Below are 18,136 nucleotides of genomic sequence, written 5' to 3' on the forward strand. Positions count from 1 at the left end.
ATAAATTGTGCAAAAGGGGTGGGGGGGAACAACAGTGAGGGAGTGTTCATGGGTTCATTGTCCATTCAGAAATCTGATGACGGAAGGGAAGGAGCTGTTCCTGAAACATTGAGTGTGTGTCTTCAGGCTCCTAGTCTTCCTTGTGAACAACACTCACAAAAAAACCATAGACACAAGTTATGCACAATATTTTACAAAAAAGGAACACAATTAGAACAAATAGAGTCCATTGTAGTGCAAGGTGTTCAAAGTGATCACGGTGTTGCCGAACTAAGGGAATGTCTGGGGTTGTGTAGATTGGAGTGTCCTCACGTCAGCCATTACTGCCTGGTTTGGTGCAGCATCCCCTCACAATATACGAAACCTACAGTGAACTGTTAGGTCAGCAGAAAAGGTGACGGGCTGCAGTCTACCATCACTGCAGGACTCGTATGTGTCCAGGACAAGGAAGTGGCCAGGAAAAAATTTTTGTGGACACAACCCACCCTGCAAACTGCCTTTTCCAAAAGCTCCCTTCCAGAAAGCACTCTAAGGCTACTAAAACAAAAACTTCACACTGTCTTCAAAGTTTCTTCCCCCAGGCAGTTAATCTGATCAACCATTCTAGTTAGCACCCCCCACCATGCCACCTCTATCTATTACGTCAGTCACTTTAACCCACTGTTTATAAAGCTGTTTACATTGTAAATACATGCTGGTATTTACGTATTTGTGTCCGTATTTTGAATTTTATTTTTATATAATACTTTATTCTTATAATTGTTGAATGTTTTTTTCTTGCATGTCATGCCAACACACCACAGCAAATTCCTGATATGTGTAAATGTATTTGATGAGTAAAGTTGGTACTTGATCCTTTAAGAACTGGACTTCGAATTGGTTTATTATTGTCATCGCAGGTACCAAGATACAGTGAAAATCATGTCTTACACCCTGTTCATGCAGATCAAATCATTACACAGTGTATTGAGATAGAACAATAACAATCAGGTGTAACAGTCACAGAGAAAGTGCAGCATAGGTGAGCAGTAAGGTGCAAGATCATAACAAGGTAGATTGTGAGGTCAACAGTCCATTTTATGGTACAAGGGGACCAGTTAATAGTCTTGAATGGCAGGGTAGGAGCTGCTCTTGAGCCTCGTGGTACAGTACATACTTTCAGTCCTTTGTATCTTCTGCTTGGTTGAAGAGTAAGCAGTATCCACAGAAGGGAGGCTGGTTTCCATGATATGCTGAACTATGTCCACAACTCTCTGCATTTTCCAGTGGTCACAGGCGAAGCAGTTGCCATACCCAAGCTGTTAATGCATCCAGACGGAATGCTTTCTATGGTGCATTGATAAAAATTGGTAAAGGTCGACAGGGACATGACGAATTTCCTTAGCCTTCTTGGTAAGCTTGCTTGGTCATGGTGTTTACACACTTGGACCAGGACAGGGTGTTGGTGATGCTCACACCCAGCATCTTGAAACACTTAGCCCTCTCAAACTCAACACTGTTGCTGATGGGAGAATGTACACCATTCCCCTTCCTGAAGTCAATGTCCATCTCTTTTGCTTTGTAGACATTGGGGGAAGGTTAAGAACACCATCGCTTACACAAGGTAAATCTTTGTATGTAGAGATAGATTCCTGTTCCCGAGGACATGGGTGATTCTTCACTGGATTTCTTGACTGCTTACCGCTTTGGTGTTAATCATTGATCCAAGTAAATTGAAACTGTCAACTGGTTCAATTTCCTCTCCATCGAGATTGAAATCGGTTGTGCTGCGAAACTTAGCCTTCTGCAGATTAAGGTGCAGACCCAGCTTGAGCCTTTGTTACTCGATGTTGGTTAGCAGTTGCTTCAGGTCTTCTTCGCTTTCAGCCAGTAGTGTTGTGTCACCAGCACAACGAAGGTTATTGATGATTCTGCCACCAAATCTCACCCCTCGAGTCTCCTCATATACTCCTGCTTCTCTGAAGATTTGTTCGGTGTACAAATTAAACGGGCAGGGAGACAGAATATAGCCTTACTGTACCCCTGTACGGATGCTGAACCACTGTTTCTCCTTGTTCCGTTCGAACTGCTGCTTCTTGATTGATATAAAGATTGCACATGAGGACAATTAAATGTTCCGGTACAGCCATGTGTCCTAATGTGATCCACAGTTAGACATGACCGACGCAGTCGAAGGCCTTGTTGTTGTCAATAAAGCACATGTAGATGTCCTTCTGGTGTTCTTTTGTCCACCTGAGAATCCATCTCACATCTGCAATGATGTCTCTTGTTCACCTTCCTTTCCTGAAACCCGCTTGCACTACAGGAGGCTCCCGCTCTAAATAGGTTTCAGGTCTTTTCTGAATGATCTTTAGTAAAATGGTGCTGGTGTACAGAATGAGGGCGGTTGTATGATCATTTCCACACTCTGTTGGATCACCTTTCTTCAATATCAGTAAAAACACTGATCTCCTCCATTCACTTGACCATGACATTGTCTTCCAAATCAGCTGGCAAAGTGTCGTCAGTATTGCAACAGGCTGTGTCTGATTGCTGTGGTATTCCAACTGGAATTCCATCAATGCCCAGTACTTTGTTCTTTGGTGGAGCTTTTAATGCTGCTTTAATTTCATCCTCATCACTGTCGGCTCCTGATTGTAAGATATAGGATGATACTCCTGATCCAGTTGATCTTTCTGGTATAATGGCTCACAGTAATCCTTCCATCGCTTCTCCGATTCATTGACCATGGCACCTTGTACATCTTTCAGCATTCCCATACGAGGCTGGGATTTTCTCTTCAGATCTCGTAGCTTTAAGGTGACTGACCTTGTCCTTCCTTTCATATTTTCCGTTTATCCTTCTTCACACATGTTATTGTCGTAGTTTCTTTGTCTCAACTAGCGGAATGTTGAAAAGCTCGATTGAGAATTGCGATTGCCACCCTTTTTCCCTTAGCTTCGGCTTCTATTCTTTCCTGTGCGATTTACAGAGTTTTCTCGCAGAAGTCAACTAAACATCGTCCAGCATGATTTCTGGTACCTGATCTATATTTCTCAACTTTGTGACTATCAGTACATCTTGTTTGCATGTTCCACCAAGTTCGGCCTGCACCTACTCATGGAACTGATCTACTTCATCTTCCTCTGAATCTGTTGTTGGTGCATATATTTGTCCGATGGGTCTTCCTCATGGATGAATTGAGATTAGGTGATCATTAATTGCTTTGTATTTCAATACAGCTCCAGCAAATTTCTTCTTCACTGTGAATGTGACACCGTTCCTCCTGTACTTGTCATTTCCAGCATAGTTTATCCAGTGTTGATCCACCTCAGCTTGCTGATTCCAAGTAGGTCAATTTGCAAGCATATAAATTCATCATTCACCATCTCCAGCTCTCCTTGATTCATACTGCATGCATTCCATGTATCTAAAATCAACGTATCTTTGCAGCCTCTCACTCTCATTTCATTCCCAATCGAAGGTCCTGAAGGCTTTACTCCAACCGCATCATACTTCTCAGCCTTCCTCTGAAGGGGCAGCAGCTCTTCACCAGTAGCTTGTTGAGTGTCATCCACCCCGGGATTTCATCTTCCAGCACGACATCATACTTTCTTTTTGCTCTGCTGTGGTTATCCATGGTGTTTTTGCGGCAAGGTGCGGGAGTAGATTGCTAGGCCTTCCTCCTGCCCAGATACTGCCAGGTGGGTGGTTTGTCTTAGTTTGATGCCTCAGCTGAGACCCGTCCATCGTGGGAGAGCCAGCCAGCAGGTGGCTTAGCTGTCAGTATATTGAAGCACCCAAGCCCTTGCAGCACAACAAGCCAACAAACCATGCACATACCTATCCAAATTTCTCTTAAAAGTTGAAATCAAATCCACATCCACCATTTCTGCTGGCAGCTCATTCCACCCCACTCTACTCTCTGCTTGCCAAGAAGTTTCCCCTCATGTTCCCCCTCAAACATTTCACCTTTCACCCTTAACCCATGAGCTCTAGTTCTAGTCTCATTAACCTCAGTGCATTTACCCTATCTGTACCCCTCATAATTTTGTATACCTCTATCGTATTTCCCCAGTCTCCTACCACTCCAAGGGATAAAGTCCTACTTACATATGAAATAGGATTAAAACATTCTGAGCATGAATTATGGAAGTTTATACTTATGTTCTCTGTAATCTAGTACATACTCGATGGACCAAATGTCCTTTTAGTATGAAAATATGATAACCCTCCAACATCAGTGAATTCATTTTCCTACTCAATCTTTCAAAAATAGGAACTATATTCTGCTTTGCATCATAGAGTGGGGCTGTTACAAAAGGATTTATTTATTCTGACAACAGAAGATGAAATTCTGCTCGCATGAGCATTATGTACACCATGGAACTTGTCAGCACAGCATCCTGGTGCAACAACAGGGAACGTGGGAAATACTGAGCAGTCTGCATCTGTGAAAATGTTTCTGGTTATAAGAAAGACGCTTTGTCAGAGCTGCAAAGGAGGGAAAAGAAGCTCGTGGAGCTGCAGGGAGGTGGAAGTATGCGTGTGCATGGATAGAGAGAGACAGACAGAAAAACAGACAAGAGGCAGAGAGACAGACAGACACAGAAAGAAGAAGAGAGTGAGAGGGAGGGAGAGAGACAGACAGAGCGAGAGACAAAGGAGGTAAAGGAGAGAAATAGAGGGGGAGAGAGAGACAGATGGGTGAGGGAATGAGAGAGAGAGACAGACAGAGATGGAGAGAGGAGAGAGGTAGAGGAAGAGAAGGAGACAGACAGACAGAGAGAAAGTGGGGGAGAGAGAGAGAGGGACAGAGAAGGGAGGAGAGGAGAGAGTAGGAGAGATGGAGAGGGGCAGAGGAAAGATGGGGCAAGAGAGAGAAAGTGAGAGAGGAAAAGGGGGAAGTGGGAAGAGGGAGAGGAGAGAGAGCATTAGAGAGAGAGACAGAGAGAAAAGAGAAGAGAGCCAGAGAAGTGGGAGCAGAGAGGGAGAGGGAGAAGGGGGCAGTCAGACAGATAGACAGTGAGAGAGGGGAGACAGAGCGACCTAACAGAGCGAAACTGAGCTGACCACTGAGATAAGCTCTACTCAAGATCTCTGGGAGTGGAGGACTTGCCCAGTCCGATCCATTGAGTTCCTTCAGCCTTCTGCTTATTTCTACATTAATGTTCTGTTTCTGCAGGACACCCTTGTGTTATTCAACCTGTGGTCTGTTTTGACTGAAGAGCGTCAATGGAAACATCCACACCAGTTCAATCCAGAGAATTTTTTAAACGACAGCGGGGAATTTTTCAAGCCAGATGCATTCATACCTTTCTCAATGGGTGAGTAGTTTGCTGTTGAGGCTCTAGGTTATTGTGATAGATCCTTGTGCATCCATTCACCCTTCTATGATGCGGCGTGGTTAGCGTAATGCTTACAGGCCAGTAACCTCTGTTCAATTCCCACCACCGTCTGTTTGTACATTCTCCCCTTGACCACATGGGCTTCCGTCCAGATACATTGGATTCCTTCCATATTCCAAAGACATACACTTTAGTAGGTTATTTGTTCACATAGATTAATTGGGGTTCCTTAAGGTTTTTACAGCCGGGACTGCTCCCACACCCTATTAAATGCTCCCAATGGCGTGCATCTCAAATAGCCTCTGACAACCAGTCCAGCTCCCGGCCTTCACAAGCAGCTTAACTACTAAACCCAGCAGAGCCATTTTTATGACAGGAGAAGGGGTGAAGATGGTTTACTGGCACCTTAAAACCAGTCACTTTGGGCAGATGGAGCTTATCAGCCATGGTTGGCAGCTTATCTTGGAGCAGAAAAACTCTGATCTCAAACCTCCGCTGCCTTGCGACTATACCCACTCATGGAGAAGGCTTTGGGAATAATCCCCAAAGGAAAAATCCGGAGATGGAGTCCCTAAGGCAGTCCTACACAGAGTTCATCTCTGACTGGCAGCTCCTGGTGCCAAACTGTATCGGTCTCTGCCATTCCTTTGTATTTCTCATCTGCGTGGACAGCAGTGCCCGTTGTATGGGCAACAGCTTACTCTCCATATCGTACATTGTACCAATGTTTAAGGAGTGCCTCCTTCCCAGTACACAGCTGTCCAGTGTGATATCTTAAGTATTGTTAGATAAGACTAACTTTATTCATCACACGTACGTTAAAACATACAATGACATGCTTCGTTTTGCATCAACAACCAACATGGTCCAAGGACGTGCTGGGGGCAGCCCATCTGTGTTGCCATCCTGTGGACCAACGTAGCTTGCCTCCTAATTTACTAACTCCAACCCATGTGTCTTTCGAATGTGGGAGGAAACCAGAGCACCCAGAAGAAACCCACACAGTCACGGTGAGAACGTACAAACTCCTCTCAGACAGCGGTGGGAATTGAACTCCGATCTCACAGTCGGCACTGTAAAGCGTTGTGCTACTGCACTACCCAACTCATAGTGCTGTGGAGTTGTAGTTCATTGTAGACTCACCAGAAACTTACAGGTCACTAAAGGTGGTGGAGAGCAGGTAAGGCATTCAAAAAGGAATTTCAATTCACCCCTTGATAAAATGAGACAGAATTTAAACCATGGGCATGCTAAGACTGAAAAACAAAATTCAGTGACCGCTTGATTTGGTACCTCCTGGACCTAATAAAGTGGCCTCTGACTGTATACTCATGGTCTTCTGCTGCTGTAGCCCATCTACTTCAAGCTTCAAGGTGTTGTGCATTCAGAGATTCTTTTCTGCACACCACTGTTGCAATGTGAGGTTATTTGAGTTACTGTTGCCTTCCTCTCAGCTTGAACCAGTTTGGTAACTCTCCTCTGACCTCTCTCATTAACAAGGTGTTTTCATCCACAGAACTAATGCTCAATGATTTTTTTTTGTTTTTTGCACCATTCTCTGTAAACTCCAGAGACTGTGTGTGAAAATCCCAGGAGATCAGCAATTTTTGAGATACTCAAACCTTCCTGTCTGGCACCAACAATCATTCTATGGTCAAAGTCTTTTAGGACCGAGATGAGGAAAAACTTCTTCACACAGAGAGTGGTGAATCTGTGGAATTCTCTGCCACAGGTAACAGTTGAGGCCAGTTCATTGGCTATATTTAAGAGGGAGTTAGATATGGCCCTTGTGGCTAAAGGGATCAGGGGGTATGGAGAGAAGGCAGGTACAGGGTTCTGATTTGGATGATCAGCCATGATCATACTGAATGACGGTGCAGGCTCGAAGGGCTGAATGGCCTACTCCTGCACCTATTTTCTATGCTTCTATGTTTCTAAGTCACTTAGATCACATTTCTTCCCCGTTCTGCTGTTCGCCCTGAACAACAGCTGAACCTCTTTACCATGTCTGAATGCCTTTATGCATTGAGTTGCTGCCACATGATTGGCTGATCAGATATTTACATTAATAAGCAGGTGTATAGGTGTAATTGATAAAGTGGCCACTGAGTGTGAATGAATGTATTCCTTAATTTCAACTAGAGCACTGTATAACATTCTGGCCTTTCCTCTATTTCTGTGGGCTACAGTTTGCTGGTTGTAGAACGCAGGATAGTACAACCCTTCAGGCAGCGATGTCGCGCGAACCTGCAGTATATAAAACTACTCTATATTCACTCTAGTCCTTCCCTCCTACCCAGCATTAACCAAGGCAACACATACAAGCACTGGAGGAACTCAGCTAGTCAGGCAGCACTTGTGGAAGGGCTCAGCCTGAAATGTTGCCTGTTTATTCCTCTCCATTGATACTGCCTGACCTGCTGAGTTTTAAGTGTGCTGCTCTTGATTTTTGGCATCTGCAAAATATCTTGTGTTCATGAGTTTCAGCCCATAACCATCCATTTTTCTGTTGCCCACCTAAATGTGCCTAATGTATTTGCCTCCACCACCAGCCCTGGCAATACATTCTAGGCACCCACAAATCTCCGTGTAAGAATCCTACCTCGGTCATCTCCACTGATCTTTCCTCCCGTCACCATAAATAGGTGTCCTCTGTTATTGCCCATTGCCACCCTTGCGGGGGGGGGGGGGGGGATGAACTAGCTGTACACTCGATCTATGCCTCTCATAATCTTACATACCTCAGTCGTCACCTCCAGTCTTCTAGTGAAGTGAAGGGATTGTCCTGACCAAGACTTGATTTAAATGAAGTGTGCCCAATGAAGTGTGGGCACGTGGCCAAGTGGTTAAGGCGTTGGACTAATGACCTGAAGGTCATGAGTTTGAGCCCCAGCTGAGGCAATGTGTTGTGTCCTTGAGCAAGCAAGGCACTTAATCACACATTGCTCTGCAACGACACTGGTGCCAAGCTGTATGGGTCCTAATGCTCTTCCCTTGGACAACATTGGAACATTGGTGTCGTGGAGAGGGGAGACTTGCAGCATGGGCAACTGCTGGTCTTCCATACAACTGGAGAGTGAAGACTTTCCAGGTGCAGATCCATGGTCTCACAAGACTAACGGATGCCCAGTGATGAGGGATAATAACAGGAAGGGATGACATCACTTGCCAAAGAGGTTGGTAACTCACGATGCACAAATTCCATAAGACATAAGAATAGAATTAGGTCATTCAGACCATTGAATCTGCTCCTCAATTTCATTATGGCTGATTTATTATCCCTCTCAACCCCGTTCTCCTAACTTTTCCCGATAACCTTTGACGCCCTGACTAATCAAGAACTTAGCAACCTCCGGTTTAAGTACTGTATACCCAATGAGGTTCAGTTTCATGGTAGAAAGATTAGAAGAAAATTTGGGAAAGTTATTTTTTTCTAAGGAGTGTTGGGGATCCGGAATTTCCTGTTAGCCAAAAAAAAGAGATCAGAAGCCTGAGAGGGTGGAGTCTCACTCAGGTTCGCTGATTGAGTAGAAAAGACAGCGACTCGCGGCAGTTTTGGAGCTTTGAGCAACAGTCAATCAGTATTCAGGATTGATTGACAAGGACAAATGAAACTAAGGCATAGGCAAGTGGAGTGGCCATTGTCAGATTGAACAGAGTTAGAGTGGAGTGTTTGAGGCTTCAGCTTTTCAAGGCTTCAGTCAGAAAAGGCAAAAAAAAAAGCTGTGGGTAGAGGTTTTTTTCTCTTCTTTACATTTGCCCAGTTAGGAGAGTAGGGATGCCAGGCAGGAGAGTGGAATGCTTCTCCTGTGGGATGTGGGAAGGCAGGGAAGCCTCCAGTGTCCCTAATGCCTTCACCGGCAAGAAGTGCATCTGCGTTAAGGAAGTGGATGAACTCTAGATCATTCAGGTAGCTGAGGGTGTGATAGATAGGACATATGGAAATATAGTTTCATTAAAAGTGCAGGACACTGGAAATTGGGTGGCAGTCAGGAAAGGGAAAGGGGTTAAACAGACAATGGAGACTACCCCAGTGGCCATCCTCCTCACCAACAGGTATACCACTTTGGATACTTTTAGGGGGTGACCTATCAGAGGAAAGTCACAGCAGTCAGGTCTAAACACAGAGTCTGCCTCTGTGACTCAGAATGGGAGTGAGGAGAAGAGGTGAGCTGTGGTGATAGGAGATTTGTTAGTTAGGGGTACAGAAAGGAGGTTCTGTGGATGAGAATGAGATTCCTGGATGGTATGTTGCCTCCTGGGTGCCAGGGTCTGGGACAACTCAGAATGAGTCTTCATCCTTCTTAAATAAGAGGGTGAACAGCCAGAGGTCATAGCCTATGTAGGTGCCAATGACATGGGTAGGTAGAGTAATGAGATTCTGCAAAGGGAGTTCAGGGAGTTAGGTGCTAAGTTAAAGGTTAGGAACCTCCAGGGTTATGATCTCCAATAGTTGTCTATGCCATGGTCTAGTGAGGCCAGAAATAAGAAGATTATACAGTTTAACACAAAGCTACAGAGTTGGAGGGAGATTGTAAGACTCTTGGATCATCAGGCTCTCTCCCAGAGAAGGTGGGATCTGTACAGAAGATACCGTTGCACCTGAACTGGAAGGAGACTAATATCCTAGCAGGAAGGTTTGCTAGTGCTTCACGGTGGGAATTAAACTAGAGTTGCTGGGGGATGGGAACCAGAGTGCCAGAACAGTTAATGGAGAGGTTGTGGAGGCAGATATTGGCAAGAACACAGACAAAGACAGGAATCAAAAGCAATATGCATGAAATGCTGGAGGAACTCAACAGGCCAGGCAGCATCTATGGAAAGGAGTAAACAGTCAACATTTCAGGCCAAGACCTTCATCATGACTGGAAAGAAAGAGAAGAACTCAGAGTAAGAAGGTGGGGGAAGGGAGGAAAAAGTACGAGATGATAGGTGAAACTGGGAGAAGGGAAGGGAGTTGAAATAAAAAGCTGGGAAGTTGATTGGTGAAAATGAGTAAGGGCTGGCGAAGGGGTAATCTGATAGGAGAGGACAGAAGGCTATGGAAGAAAGGGAAGGTGGAGGAGCACCAGAGGGAGGTGAGAGAGATAAATGGAAATGGGAAATAGTGAAGAAGAGGGCGGTCAATTACCAAAAGCTCGAAAAATCTACGTTCGTGCCGTCAGGTTGGAGGCTACCCAGGCGGAATATAAGGTGTTGCTCCTCCAGCCTGAGTGTGACCTCATCACAGGAGTAAAGGAGGCCGTGGACTGACATGTCGGAATAGGAATGGGAAGTAAAATTGAAATGGGTGGCTACCGGGAGATCCTGTTTTCTCTGGCAGTGCTCAGCAAAGTGGTCTCCCAATCTACATCGGGTTTCTCCTATATGCAGGAGGCCACACCCAGAGCCCCAGATACAGTAAGTGACCCCAACAGACTCACAGATGAAATGTCACCTCACCTAAAAACCTGTTTGGGTCCCTGAGTGGTAGTGTGAGAGGAGGTGTAGGGACAGCTGTGGCACTTGTTCCGCTTGCAAGGGTAAGTGCCAAATGGGTGAACTTTGAAGAGCTGGAACCAATGGACCAAGTGCTGAGAAGCACGAAGAATTAAATATGTTTGGTTAGTCAGCTGGATGCATGGTCATCCACTGCTCTGTGAATCTGCACAGTTTTATAAAAACACAGTGTGTACACAATTTGTTTCTGAGCTCTGTTAAAGCTGATCCTCTTTCACCTTGCTTCTCCAACAGGACCCCGTGCTTGCCTTGGAGAAAAACTGGCCAAAATGGAGCTCTTCCTCTTCTTCACCTCGCTCCTTCAACAATTGGAGTTCGGCTGGCCTGACAAAACATCCCCTCCAAACCTGGAAGGAGTGTATCAAATTGTGTGGGCCCCACACCCGTATAAGGTGGAAGTCAAATGCAGGGAGCACTGAGTGGTCGTCTGAAACTATAAGACCATCAGTTATAGGAGCAGAATTAGGTCATTTGGCCCATCGAGTCTGTTCTGCCATTCCATCATGGCTGATTTATTATCCTTCTCAGCCTCCTACTCCCTATGACCTTTGACATCCTGACTAATCAAGGACGTATCAGCCTCTGCTTTAATTATTCAATTCAAGTTTAATTGTCATTTAACCATACGTGAATACAGCCAAATGAGACAGTGTTACTACGGGGTCAAGTGCAAAGACACAATACCAACAGTCACACACAGTAAGCACACACAAGGTCATAATCTCGTAATGAGATCCACCCCACCTCCAAACCCCGTGGCCCTGTAGCTTGATGCCCAGGCCTTGCACATACAAGTCAACAATCCCATCTAGAATATCGGTAAAATACAACGACGCAGAATATGCACGTATATAATTCAGGGCCCCATCCCCCCAGCTCACCGATATCATCTGTCGACCGGCCCACTAGGCAACTCCGCAGCATTGAAGCCCAGTCCTTGCATAGACAGACGCATATAGAATATTAGTGAAAGCACAATCTCACAATTCTCTATGTACATAGTCCAGCTCAGATCTTCAGTTGTCACAACGGTGCTACACCACCCCTGGAAGAGCATGCTGACTTGGACACCTCTTCCCCCGGTGGCTGAAAAGCAAGTGTCCCCACAGCTTGAGTCCCCAATTTCACTGAGCACCACCACAAAAAAATCTGCAGTCGGCCGCAATAGAGCTTGTCTTCTGCCGAGCGAGACACTGGGTGGGCTGAGACGTCGCATCCGTACTGCCCCCGGAGGAGCGCCAACAGTTTTGACCCCGCGCAGTGGGCGGCTGCGCGGCCACAAACGAGTGGCTTCAGGCCTAGTCCTTGCTACGACACAGACCGGGAGCTCCCCCTCCGTCCACCCCTATGACTACCCAATGACTTGGCCTCCACAGCAACCTGTGGAAATGAATCTACAGATTCACTACCATCTCGCTAAAGAAATTCCTCCTCCTCTCCATTCCAAAGGGATGTCCTTCTATTTTGTGCTGTGCCCTCTGGTCCTCGGCTTGCCCCACTATGGGGAACATCCTCTCCACTTGCACTCTGTTTGGACTTTTCTATGTTCGATAGGTTAAATGAGATCCTCTCTCATTCTTCTAAACTCCAGTGAGTACAGGCCCAGGGCCTTCAAAAGCTCCTTATATGTTAACCCTTTCATTCCTGAGATCATTCTCATGAGCCTCCTGTGGACCCTTTCCAACAATGGCACATCCTTTCTTAGATAAAGGGCACAAATCTGCTCACAATACTCCAAGTGCAGTCTTGTAAAGCCTGAGCTATTTTGGTTCATAGGAACATAAGAAATAGGAGCAGGAGTAGGCATCTGGCCCCTCAAGACTGCCCCGCCATTCAATAAGATCATGGCTGATCTGACCATGGACTCATCTCCATGCGCTGGGGATGAGGCAAAGATGAGTGTTTCAGAAATGACACGGGGGGTGGAGCAATCAGCTGTTTATCTCACCATGACTTCACTCAATTGAAGTCAGCCATGCGACCCCTCCAGCCTGTCCTACCTTTCGTACACCAGCATCTTCCTTCCAAGCGATTCACGTTCTATTTAGAGTCACAGAAAAGTACTGCACAGGAACATGCCCTTCAGCCATCTAGTCTGTGACAAACCATTTGTAGTTTGACGTGCACCCAGACAATAGACCTCCATAACCCTGTTGCCCAAGCTTCTCTTAAACATTAAAATCCAGCTCTCATTCACCACTTGCTCTGGCAGCTCATTCCTCACTGTCATGACCCTCTGAGTGAAGAAGTTTCCCCTCATGTTCCCCTTAAGGTTTTCACCTTTCACCCTTAACCCATGACCTCCAGCTGTTCTCCCATCCAACCTCAGTGGAAAAAGCTTGCTTGCATTTACCCCATCCATACCCTCATAACTTTGTATATCCTTATCAAATCCCTCCTCGGTCTTCTGCATTCCAAGGAACAACGTCCTAACCTATTCAATCTTTCCTTACAACCAAGGTCCTCAAGTCACAGAAACATCCTTGTAAATTTTCTCTGTACACTTTCAACCTTACTTACATCTTTCCTGTAGGTGAAGTGCTCTGGGTTGCATTAACTCTCTGTATAATATTCCCCCCTGCTGTTTGAAAATGGAAAAGAAACTTCCATTGAAGAATGAATGTAACTCTACAGCCTTTATAATTAAAATCCACTAATATCTTACCTACGTAATTAATGTTCAATATCTTATAGCAGAATTTACAAAGCAAAACATGAAAAATAAACAGTGCCAGAATCATAAACACAAGAGATTCTGAAATTCTGGAAATGCAGAGCAACACACACAAAATGCTGGAGAAACTCAGCAGGTCAGGCAGCTTCCGTAGAAATGAATAAACAGTCAACATTTCGGGCCAAGGCCCTTCTTCAGGACTGGAAAGGAGGGGAAGAAGGACAAGCGAGAAAGTGTTTGTTGAAGCCAGGTGGGTGAGAGAGGTAAAGGGCTGGAGAGGAAGGAATCGGAAAGGAGAGGAGAGTGGACCATGGGAGAAAGGGAAGGAGGAGGGGACACAGTGGGAGGTAATAGGCAGGTGAGAAGAGGTAAGTGGACGGGGGGGGGAATAGAAAAGAGGAGGGGGAGGGAATTTTTCAAAGGTTTCAAAGGTACATTTAATGTCAGAGAGGTGTATACAACGTACATGCTGAAATACTTTTTCTTTGCAACCATCCACGAAAACAGAGGAGTGCCCCAAAGAATGAATGACAGTTAAATGTTAGAACCCCAAAGTCCCCCCACCAGCTTCCCTCCCTCCCATGCGTAAGCGGCAGTAAGCAATGATACCCGTCCCCCCACTGGCAAAAAAAAGCATCAGCACCCACCACCGAGCACTCAAGCATAAGCGTAAGCATAGACTTGCAGTTACCCCAAAGACTATGTGTTCACTCAGTATTCGACATACCACAGGTTTTCTCTCTCCCTAATAAGGGAGAAAGAGATGTCTCCATTTCTCAGTGAGAGGGGAGACATTACAAACAACTCGCTGGTTTATGGTGTTAAAAGTCCTTTGCATCGCTTTCTCCGAGCTCTGTGCCCAAAGATCTCAGGTCTCTGGCCAAAGATCTTCCGACTCCCACGATACACCAGTCTGTCGAGACACCGACCTTCGATCCACCCGTCTGCAGAGCCCCAAGATCCTAGGCCTCCAAAGGTGAACCAAGCTCTTAGGCCATGCCCTTGGCATGTCGGATAACAGCCAGTCATAACACCCTGTGAGTGGGTCCCATTCCTGCACAGAACCAAAGTCAGCATGTAACTCTAGGTCAGGGTCTTCAAAAGATATTAAAGATGGAAATAGAGTTGTTTCCGAAGATGCAAGCAAAGGAATTGCTGTTTAGTGCCACCTCATTTTTTACTGGAATGAGAAATTGATGTTCATGCCATCCGATTGGAGGCTACCCAGATGGAATATAAGGTGTTGCTCCTCCAACCTGAGGGTGGCTTCATCTTGGCCCAAGAGGAGACCATGGACCTACATGTCAGAATGGGATTGGGAGTTAGAATTAAATTGTTTGGCTATCAGGAATGTTCTAGTGAGCGCTGCCAATGACTGAACCCAGCTGCGATGGACTGACAAACTCCCATACAGATACAGAAATAAGAATTTATACAAAGGAATTCACAGAACATTGGTGGCTCAACCAAGCGACACCGCAAGACAAATCTGTCTGAGAAGAAGGACCCCGCGATAAGCGCGAATCAGGGGCCCCCTTTAAATTATCACAGTAGGCGGAAAACCCATGCCAGTCAAAATAAACTTGGCAAGATTAAACAGAATGCACAAGTGCTTAATGACTTTCATTAAGATAACAATTAACAATTACTCTAGAAACCTTGGAACCAACACTCTACTGCTTGCTGCAAAAACCCGCAGGGCTTACGGAGAAATTCCGTTTTAGGAGCAGAGCTGCTTGACAAAACAGTCCCGCAACTTATGAGTCTCCCCACTGAATGTAATAGACAGTCCCAACAGGTTTGCAGGTGAAGTGTTGCCTCACCTAGAAGGACTGTTTGAGGCCCTGAATGGAGATGAGGGAGGCGGTGAATGGACAGGGATAGCACTTTGCCCACTTGCAGGGATAAGAGTCGGGAGGGACAAATGGACAAGGGAATCATGTGGGAGCAATCCCTACAGAAAGCAGAAAGTGGGGGGGGGGAAGTAAACATATGTTTGGTCATAGGATTCCTTTGGAGATGGTGGAAGTTATGAAGATGATGTGTCGGACATTGAGGCTAATGGAGTGTTAGGTGAGGATCTCTGTTAAAGCGGTGGAAAATGGGCTGAGCATGGATGTTCAGAAAATGGAGGAGATGTAGGTGAGGGCAACGTCAATGGCGAAGGAAAGGAAATCCCTCTCTCTGAAGGAAAAGGATATCTGTGATGTCCTGGAAAGGAAAACCTGCATCCTGGGAACAAAGACAGTGGAGATAAAAGTGCAGTGGAGAGAAAACAGAATGGCATCTTTACAGGAGACAGGGTGGGAAGAGGAATAGTCAAGATAACCATGGGAATCAGTAGGTTTATGAAAGATGTCAGTCAACAGTTTGTCTCCTGAGGTGGAGACAGAGAGATCAAGAAAGGGGAGAAAGGTGTCAGAATCCATGTTTTGGAATATAATTAACAGTTCACAATTCAAGATTATAACATAAGTTATACATAATTTGCACGATTGCATAACTTTCCTGGTAACATTCTGGAGTGTTACTGCTTGTGTAAGATCTTAAGAGCATAAGACCATACACTTCCTTACGCTGTATTTCATCCACCACTTCTTCCCCTTCCTCCTAAGCTGTTGGAGTCCTTCTGCAGACTCCCTGCTTTCTCAACACCACCTGCCCCTCCACGTACCTATGCATCGGCCACAAAGCCATCAATTCTGGGTTGCAAATAGGGTGGGGGGGGGGTGTCACCCTAAGCCAGCTTGTCGGAAAGCTTGTGGCTCTCGCAGGGAGCTCTCGTTCTCTCAGATCAAGGCTGCTCGCTCTCTCCCAGTACTTTCTCCATATCCTGGGATACAGCTCCCTCTGCTGATAGTGGCTGAAGGCCAGTGTGTGAAACTTCACTCCTGCGGGCCAGTCTTCTAAGTAAATTGATTATTAAGATACATATATGTGTCCATATACTGTTCTGAGATTCAGTTTCTTTCAGGCATTCACAGTAGAATAGAGAAATACAATAGAATTAACAAAAAAACTACACACAAAGACTGACAAACACCTAATTTGAAAAAGAAGACAATAAATACTAAAATAAATACATAAATAATACTGAGAATATGAGTTGTAGAATCCTTGAAAGTGAGTCCAGAGGTTGTGGAACTAGTTTAGTGTTGTGGGGAGTGATGTTATCCACACTGGTTCAGCAGCCTGATGGTTGAGGAACAATAACTGTTTCTGAACCTGGTGGGGTGGGTCCTGAGGCTCCTGGGCCTTCTTCTTGATGGTCACAGCCAGAGGAGAGCATGGCCTGGTTGGTGAGAGTCCCTCTCACAATAACTCCTTGCCTGCTCTCCACCTTTCTCTGGTGCTCCCCTCCCCCTTTCTTTCTCCCTAGGCCTCCCATCCCCTGATCCTCTCCCTTCTCCAGCCTTGTATCCCTTTTGCCAATCAACTTTCCAGCTCTTAGCTTCATCCCTCCCCCTCCTGTCTTCTCCTATCACTTCGGATCTCCCCCTCCCCCTCACACTTTCAAATCTCTTACTATCTCTTCTTTCAGTTAGTCCTGACGAAGGGTCTCTGCCCGAAACCCCTACTGTACCTCTTCCTATAGATGCTGCCTGGCCTGCTGTGTTCACCAGCAATTTTGTATCTTTATTAGTATCTACTTATAATATCTGTGGTAAACCATGTATTCTGGTGGTAACTGGGTTACCTGTCTGGACATGCCCCTCTACTGACTGCTCCTGTGGTTCCTCCCACAAAACCCTGAATAAAGGCGATTGTGTCACTGCTCCTCCCTCAGTCCAGGACAGACATACAGCATGGACGAGGATCCATTTTACTGTTAATAAAAGCCTTTCAGTATTTACACTACTTCCAGTCTTTTGGAGCAATTGATGGTGCATCAATTTTATTAGCAGTAATTTTAAAGCATGGAACACGTCCTGAGACCCGATAAGCTAAACATTCGACCCGCAAACACCTGAAGCCGGAAACACTTTTGAACTCTGGCTGACCTGCTTCGAATCATACCTGGAGGAGATTGAAGTGACAAGTCCACCACGAAGCGCAGAGTTCTCCTCTCCAAGGTCACTCCACGGGTCTGCTCAATGATTGGAGACCAACCGAGCTACGACGGCGCGATGAGCGCCCTCAAAAGACAATACCCGCGGCCGGTAAACACCGTCTATGCGCAACATTGCTTAGCGACGCGGCGACATCGCTTAGTGACCGGGCAGCAGCGGCCCAGAGAGTCGAGTGCTGAGTTCGTCCGGGCGCTACAGACACTCGTGCAGGCCTGCAATTGCCGGGACTGATGGCCGAAGAGCATGCGGGGCTCTTAGTAAGAGACCCCTTCGTCATGGGGACCAGGTCAGTGTCTGTGCGCCAGCAGCTGCTGGAACACGCCGATCTACCTTACGTTCGGCGATTGAGCTGGCCGACACGCTGGAGGCTGCTCTGCACAACTCTGATGCTCTCCAGGAACGCGATCTCCCAACGGCCTCGTGGACGCCACAGACCTCGCAACCCGTCAGCGAATCAACCATGGCAAAGTGCTACTTCTGTGGACTGGAGAAGCACCCCCGGAAACGCTGCCCGGCCCGAGAAGCTACCTGCTCCAGCTGCGGAAAGAAGGGCCACTTCGCCAAGG

The 18,136-nt window shown here is 46.1% G+C and overlaps 1 protein-coding gene across 1 annotated transcript in view; it reads left to right on the forward strand.

Moving 5' to 3' along the window:
* Positions 1-13,557, forward strand: part of LOC140204988 (cytochrome P450 2J2-like) — a 41,177-nt gene extending 27,620 nt beyond the window's left edge. Inside the window, exons 8-9 of the mRNA XM_072272032.1 lie at positions 5,165-5,306; positions 11,061-13,557. Coding sequence (XP_072128133.1) covers positions 5,165-5,306; positions 11,061-11,245 — 327 coding nt within the window. The 3' untranslated portion in view covers positions 11,246-13,557. The remainder of the gene's footprint in view (positions 1-5,164; positions 5,307-11,060) is intronic.
* The last annotated feature ends 4,579 nt before the right edge of the window (positions 13,558-18,136 follow it).

Source organism: Mobula birostris, chromosome 11 (assembly GCF_030028105.1).
Source record: "Mobula birostris isolate sMobBir1 chromosome 11, sMobBir1.hap1, whole genome shotgun sequence".
NCBI lineage: Eukaryota > Metazoa > Chordata > Chondrichthyes > Myliobatiformes > Myliobatidae > Mobula > Mobula birostris.